Here is a 7,718-nt window from a genome sequence, read left to right as displayed (position 1 = left end):
CTGCTCCCCAAACTGGGGGCACTTAAAAAAAATCTCTGCTGACATGTTCTCTTTTCTAGCATTTATTCATTTTAACCATTTTTAAATGTACATCCTTAAATACATGGTCATCACTGCCATCTACCCTGTAACTAGTTATCTGGTCAGTCTGAAATTCTGCATCTATTAAATAATAACTCTCCGTGCTCCCTTCCCTAGCCACCACCATTATACATTCTGCTGCTGATTTTAACTACTATAAGTACTTGATATAAGTGGTATCATATATTATTTGTCTTTTGGGGACTGGTTTATTTCACTTAATATAATGTCCTCAAGGTTCACCAATATTGTAGCAGAATTTCTTCCCTTTTGAAGGCTGAGAAGTTTTCCATTGTATGGATATACCACGTTTTGGTAGGCCGTTCATTGGTCACTGGACATTTGAGTTGCTTCCCGACTTTCTCTGTTATGAATGATGCTGCTGTGAACACGGGTAGGCCGATATCCCTTCATTTGAGACCCTGCTCTCAATCCTTCCTGGTATATACCCGGAGGTGGAATTGCTAGATCATATGCTAATTTGGTGGCACTAGTGAAGAACCTGCCCGCCAACGCAGGAGACGTAAGAGGGGTGGGCTCGATCCCTGGCTCGGGAAGATCCCCTGGAGGATGGCATGGCAACCCTCTCCAGTCAGTATTCTTGCCTGGACAATCCCACAGACAGCGGAGTCTGGTGGACGATAGTCCCTGGGGTCGCAAAGAGTCGGACACAACTGAAGCGACTTAGTATATGCTAATTTTAATTTTTTGAGGCCATCCCTACTGTTTTTCACAGTGGTTGTACCATTTTACATTCCCAGCAACAGTTTACAAGCTTACCCATTTCTCCATGTCCTGGTCCATACTTGTTTTCTGCTCTTTTTTTGATCGTTTCCATCCTAATGGGTATGATGTGGCATCTCATTATAGTTTTGACTTGCTTTTCCCTAATGACCCATGACGTTGAGCATCATTTCATGTGCTTATTGACTATTCTTATATCTTCTTTGACATGTGCTTTTTACATCTTTTTAAGTCACCTGGCACATTTGACCTGATGCAGTCTTTATCTGTGCATTCTTTCTAGACTAAGAAAATGAAAATAAAGTTTTGTCTTTGAAATTCACAGTGTCCACCAGAGGGCCTGGCACCTCATGGGATCTTAGCACATGTTTGTTGAGCAATGACTGTATGGTCTTTGAGGTCAGAGATTTGTCCGAAGCTGCCTGGGAATGATTTCTCAGTGGAGATCATGACCTAATGTATGCCCCTGAGAAGTCACTTTCCCATGGAAGGTCCTCGTGTTTTTAAAGCCTGTTTGTGATCTGCGCAGTTTAAATTTTATTTATTTCTTTTATTTTAGCAGATAATTTTGGAAACTGTTGCATAAGAAATGGCCGGAAGTCAAATGAATGTCTAAAGAAGAGCTTAGCATTTCTTCAGCAACATTCTTCTTAAAAATAACTTTCTGCCACCATGTCAGCCTCCACTGCACACAGCAGAAACGACAGAGATCTCCTTGGCGTTCCTTCCTCCACGAAGACGTCGTCCCTGAGTGTCCTCCCCCAGGGCAGCAAGCTGAAGCTGCATCCGAGGTCAGACTCGTCAGAGTGTGAAAATGATGATCCGTTACTGAGATCTGCAAGTAAAGTCAGAGACATCAACAGCACTTACGTTATTTCTGCCTGTAAGAAAACAGAAGACACACCCCTCCTTCCTAACCCTGTGGGGAGGTTGACACTTCAGAGGAGAGCAACCAGGAGCAAGGAACCGTCTTTGCTTGGTCGTGAGTCAGGAGATGCCGGTGCAAAAACGGCAGAAACACGCCTTGCATTACAGCGTCGGACTAAGACAGATTGCATGGAAAAGTGGAAAGGAATGCAGGATGTGGGCGGCAGGACAGAAAATAGTTGGCCTTCACCACAAACTGGTATGAATGTAAAAGCTGTAAGCAGTGATAAAGACTTGCCTGTTGCAGCTTCTGTACCTTTAACTCCAGACCCAAAAGACCCTGACATGAAGGCTGATGGAAAATGCGCAGCGACGCGTTCTGCCCTCAGTGGGTTGGGTGAGAACGTTGCCCTTAAGTCCTCACGTGAGCGAGCGCCCGCCGGTTCCCAGAGTCAGACTGAAGCTGTTCGCGCACCGTGCCTGGCAGTTAGGCCCACTGAGAGCAGGTTGGAGACCAGAGTGTCAGGAGCAGGGGCCTTGCATCACAGGGGTGCTGAGAAGGAAGCCACGAAACTTTCACGTAGATTTGAAAGCTTAGAGAAAAGGACACCCTTCAAGTGTATTTCAGAGCCCAGGTCGACACCTAGGCGTGGCGTCCTGCAGCCTCGGAGCCCCACTGCCTTGGTTCTGAGAAGCAGGAGGCCCACCCTGCAAGTTAAACAGACGCCCCAGAGCTCTCTTCTTGCAAGTCAGAGGGAAAGGTCACGGGAAAATACATTCCTTCTTGAGGAAGAAACCGCACTTCAGAAAACCTCTGCAGAAACAGGGCTCCTGAAGGTGGAGAGCAGCCAAGTGACAGTGGCGGTCAGAGTCAGGCCTTTCAGCAGCCGGTACGTGACCCGCTTTTTATCCGAGGCCAACCTGCTCTGCGTGTTGGTGCGTGTTCATGCTGGCTGGCACTGCCTATTTATAGACGGAACTTCCCGGTTCAGTGGTAGTATGTGGATATTTTCGATGATTGGCTATAAAACAAAAAAATCAAAACCACATTTTGCAAATGGAAGTTTCTCCAGATATATCTGTTTTAAACGTCTGACTGACGTCAGTCTCTAAGGCAGTCTGCTTTCAAATCTGTCATAGATGGTGGTGTCTTCTACCTTCCCCTTAAAAAGAGCAACAGCTGGTTGCTCATTCCCCAAACAGGTCCTTCCAAAACCCTTTCCAGGGTGGTGGTTATCACCGTATCATCTGTGACAGGTCGTGGTTGTACACACACTGATCTGTGATGTTTGACTTTGACCGCAAAAAAATCTCTCCCCATGAGTGCCTGTGGGCGAGAAACGGACAGACTCGCCTGGTGTGACTGTAGCATCTGATTATCTTTAAATGCTTTGAGGACAACTGTGAAGACTTCACAGAGTCAGTAGTTTTTTTTAAGTCTGTTTGGATCTAAGTGAGTTGGAGGAGGCTATGGTGACCCTGTGGCTTCCCAGGTGGCTCAGCGGTAAAGAATCCACCTGCCAATGCAGGACACACAGGAGACGCAGTTTCGATCCCTTGATCGGGAAGGTCCCCTGGAGCGGGGCAAGGCAACCCACTCCAGTATTCTTGCCTGGAGAATCCCATGGAAGGAGGGGCCTGGCAGCTGCAGTGAAGAGTCCAGCGTGACTGAACCGACGCTTCACACGTGCGTGATGACTGCAGTGTGGGCAGGCCCCTGGCCTGAACCTGCATGGCCAGCAGTTGAGGTGGATTCCATAGGGCGCTGAGCCTTTTAGTGAGAATGTGGGTGAGTGATGAGGGGAGAGAACTCAGGGAGAGCCTCGGGACTGCTCAGGGCAGAGAAGCAGCAGGACAGCCCGCACAGGTGGCGGCCCTAGAGGGACGGGGCGTGGGCCCCAGAGCAGCCTGCAGCAGGGCCACTGGGAGGACGAGAAGGGTGGATTCCACAGTGAATTCTCGTCTAAGCAGCTGCTGCTGCTACTGCTAAGTTGCTTCAGTCATGTCCGACTCTGTGCGACCCCATAGATGGCGGCCTACCAGGCTCTGCCGTCCCTGGGATTCTCCAGTCAAGAACACTGGAGTGGGTTGCCATTTCCTCCTCCAATGCACGAAAGTGAAAAATGAAAGTGAAGTCGCTCAGTCATGTCCGACTCTTCATGACCCCATGGACTGCAGCCTACCAGGCTCCTCTGTCCATGGGATTTTCCAGGTAAGTACTGGAGTGGGTTGCCATTGCCTTCTCCACATCTAAGCAGAGTTGGCGGCAAAAAGAATTGTGTGGCCAGACAAGGACTCGTGCTTTTCTGCAGCTTAGGGCAAAAAGATTTCCTCCTGAGTCTGAGATAGAAGCACAGTGGGTGCAAAGAGCCAGAGTTTTAAGGGAGATGCTTTAAAGCAGGAAGGACCTTCGGAGTCACAGAAACGCACCTTGTCTCCCAAAGACACTTCAGTTCAGACCTGTGTCTGACTGAGTCTGTTGAAGCTGTGCTTTTGTTTCTTGCCCGCTTTGTATAGATTCGTACCTCTAGAAATTCTTTATGATGTTTTCAAATACATTTCCAGTTAGAACTACAGGTACAGGTAGATTTCAGTGGACGGGATGAGAAAAGGGAGAACTTAAGAGGAAAGGGAAGAAGATGGAAAATTCTATGCAAGTAGGGGAATTTTCTGGACAAGAAATCTGGAATTCCATTTTTCCTTTGAGCAGTGGCACTAGAGCTGGGGAAATAGATTTTGGAAACCCGCTATTATGATGTGTGCTGCTCTGCATGTTCCGCATAAAACTAAAGAGCCGTCTTGCCCTGGAGGAATGTTCTGCTGTAGTCTGAAGTCCTTATTATATTCTGTGGAAATAATACTCACAATAATTGCAATGAAAATACCTGCACTTCTTTTGAAAGGGAGAAGAGAGAAGGAGCGGCTCAGGCGGTCTTCCTGGATGGGGAGGAAATCGTTGTGGAGCACCCCGGCACGCGACAGGTGTACAGCTTTGCCTACGATCTTTCCTTTTGGTCCGTGGACGAGCGCCACCCGCGCTTCGCGAGCCAGATGGCTGTGTACCAGGCGCTGGCGGCCCCGCTGCTAGGACAGGCCTTCCAAGGCTTCAACACCTGTCTGTTCGCGTATGGCCAGACTGGCTCTGGAAAGTCATACACGTAAGTTGTGTTGTGAATCCGACCATCCTGAAGCATCTGTGTCTTTTGTGAGAACAGCAGTTTGACGGAATGTCTTTTTGAAACTGTGCTGCTCTGGGCTCAAGTCTCACCCATTTCACACTGCAGTTCTGCAGGCCGCTTTATCTCTGGGCTGCTGTTTATCGTGAGATACTGTTTACCTTGTCGGCATCATCGGCCCTGTTTCACTGTAAATTCTATCTGCTGTGTAAACTGAAGCTCGGGTTATTTTGGAAGCCCTGTAGTGAGAATCACAAGCAAGTCATCTCATCAGTGGTCTGGCTCTACTACCCATCCTGGGAGGAGATACTTGAGTTTTAATAGCAGCTAACGTTTATCGAGTTCTTACTGTATTCCAGGCCCAGTGCTGGAAGGCTCTGAATTAGATAGTTCTTACTTAGCCCACTTTATAGAAAAGGAAATTCAGGTTTACTTTCCCCTCAAAGAATTTTAAAACCTAATTAATTTTACTCCCCCCAACTCATAAATGTATTTTCTAGGATGATGGGCTTTAGTGAAGAACCAGGAATAATTCCAAGATTTTGTGAAGATCTTTTTGCTGAAATAGCCAAAAAACAAACGGAAGAGGTATGTTCTCACGGTCTCTGTAAGCCTTCGTATTCGAGTAGAGAACAGGCGGACCGCGTTAAAGTCAGAGCTGAGGCCACTGAGGCCGACTCCGCAGACGGCACACTCCTGCCCTGTCCCCTGGGGCCAGAGCGGGAGCGGGCTCAGACGTGGGCCGTTCCTCCTGGTGGGCAGAGACAGAGGGGCTTTCTTGCCGGCTTCTCCGCTTCCTCGGCTCTGCCACCTGTGCGGGTGGTGGGACGTGTGCGGTTGCCCTGCCCCGTCGTGCGTGTCTGCAGTCGGGAGCCGCGCACCTCCCGGAGGACAGCAGGGTCAGTGTTGTGCCGGCAGCAACAGGAGGCTGGGGAGTGGCCTGCACACTCAGCCCAGGGGTGGCCCCAGCCGCTCGCGCCCGCCCCATCCCGCCCCGGTGCCGGGGGCCCATGCCCTCACCCAGTCCCGCCTGTGGTCAGCCGTCTGCAGGCAGCCTGCAAGACCAGTTTTTCCCATGTTTGCTTGATGATAAGAGCTCCCGGGAATGTGTCAAGAGGCAGTCGTGCGCATGTGTGCACGCGTGCGTGTGTGTGTGTTTACTTGCTGAAAAGCTGCTGGAGATCCTGATTCGGTTGGTTGGGAGGGTAGTCTGGGAGTTTGTAATTTTCCTACAGTTCTGGACATTTCCTGTAAATGAGTGTCTGCAGCGTGAGGTTCATGTGGGTACGGCAGGTATCGACTCTTCGGTCCTCCTTGTGGCTCAGTAGTATTCCATTGTGTGTATACACGGCGTGTTCTTTATCCATTCATCTGCTGATGGACACTTAGGCTGTTTTTATCTTTCGGTTATTGGGTTGGCCAAAAAGTTCATTCATACCATCTGATGGAAAACCCAAGGGAACTTTTTGGCCAACGCACTATCCAGTGCTGCTATGAATATTGGTGTACAATTTTTATGAGTAATTTTAATTTATTTGTAATTCGTTTGGGTAGATGTGAAATTGCTGGGTTATATAGTAAGTCTATGCTGAACCCTTTGAGGAACTGCCAGCCGTTTTCCTCGACACCTGGACCATCTTACATTCCCACCCGCAGCCCCGGGGTCCGATTCCAGCTCTCACCAGCTTCGCTGCTTTCCGTTTGCTCGATTGCAGCCGTCCTCGTGGGTGTGGAGCGGTTTCTCACTGTGGCTCTGACCCACTCTCCCTGCTGACCTGCGCTCTTGGGCACCTTTTCTTGTGCCTGTTGGCTGTGCATCTGCTTTGGAGAAATGCCTGTTTTTTAACTGATTGATTGTCCTTCTGTGGTTGGATTGTAAGAGTTCTTTATATGGAGATGTGTGCGTGCCTGCTGCCCGCTAAGTTGCTCAGTCGTGCCCCACTCTTTGCGACCCCATGGACTGTAGCCCACCAGGCTCCCCTGTCAGTGGGATTCTCCAGGCAAGAGTAATGGAGTGGGGTTGCTGTTTCCTCCTCCAGGGGATCTTCCCCACCCAGGGATCAAACCCGGGTCTCTGGTCTCCTGCCTTGGCAGGTGGGTTCTTTACCACTGAGCCACCTGGGAAGGCCTTGCATGGGGACCCTAGAGCCGTAAGAGATCTGAGGTGCAAGGAGCGCAAGGACTTTCAGCTAAGCTGTTGGCTCTGTTTCTGTCTCTGCTAGGCCAGCTACCACCTTGAGATGAGCTTCTTTGAAGTCTACAATGAAAGAATTCATGACCTTCTCGTTTGTAAAGGTGAAAATGGGCAGAGAAAGCAAACGGTAAGATTTAAAAACTTGGTGTTTTTAATTTGTTTTTATTGATGCATAGAATGATATTAGTTCTCAAGATGATACATGGCTTAAATACTGCAGTGCTCCTGTATGATAGCAAATGCTTCGATGTGCAGTCTACCTGCGTTGCCACTTACTGAATAAGCTGAACAGTATTGTTAGTGGACATTAAATGAGTTATTAACTGTAACCTCATTTTACTTAACCAAGTATTGTGTCAATATTAAAGATCATATATTCCAAGATTTAGTTGGATCACACATGTCAAATATCAAATGCCTAAAAGGCTGTGAAGCCAAAAAAAGAGTAGAACTTTTAAAAAAAACTGCCTTGATTTTGAAGCATATGTATTTCACTGGATTATTTAGCAAGCTGATGTCTTATGGATAATATTTTCTGTGCAATAGAAAGTTTCACAAGGCATAAACTTTTTAAAAACCTGTTATTATAATGAAAAGATTTTTAGTTTTGTAAAGAACTGTGGAGATTGAGAACCTATAATTTGAAGAGGTCACTT

General features: G+C 48.1%; 1 protein-coding gene across 1 annotated transcript in view; it reads left to right on the top strand.

Moving 5' to 3' along the window:
* Positions 1–1,497: 1,497 nt before the first annotated feature.
* Positions 1,498–7,718, top strand: part of KIF14 (kinesin family member 14) — a 37,754-nt gene continuing 31,533 nt past the window's right edge. Inside the window, exons 1-4 of the mRNA XM_068985799.1 lie at positions 1,498–2,582; positions 4,596–4,850; positions 5,369–5,456; positions 7,091–7,189. Of these exons, the coding sequence (XP_068841900.1) occupies positions 1,498–2,582; positions 4,596–4,850; positions 5,369–5,456; positions 7,091–7,189 (1,527 nt within the window). The remainder of the gene's footprint in view (positions 2,583–4,595; positions 4,851–5,368; positions 5,457–7,090; positions 7,190–7,718) is intronic.

The sequence above is a fragment of the Capricornis sumatraensis genome, chromosome 14, assembly GCF_032405125.1.
Source record: "Capricornis sumatraensis isolate serow.1 chromosome 14, serow.2, whole genome shotgun sequence".
Lineage (NCBI taxonomy): Eukaryota > Metazoa > Chordata > Mammalia > Artiodactyla > Bovidae > Capricornis > Capricornis sumatraensis.
Note: the sequence above shows the minus strand (reverse complement) of the source record. Positions and strands in the feature narration are given on the sequence as shown.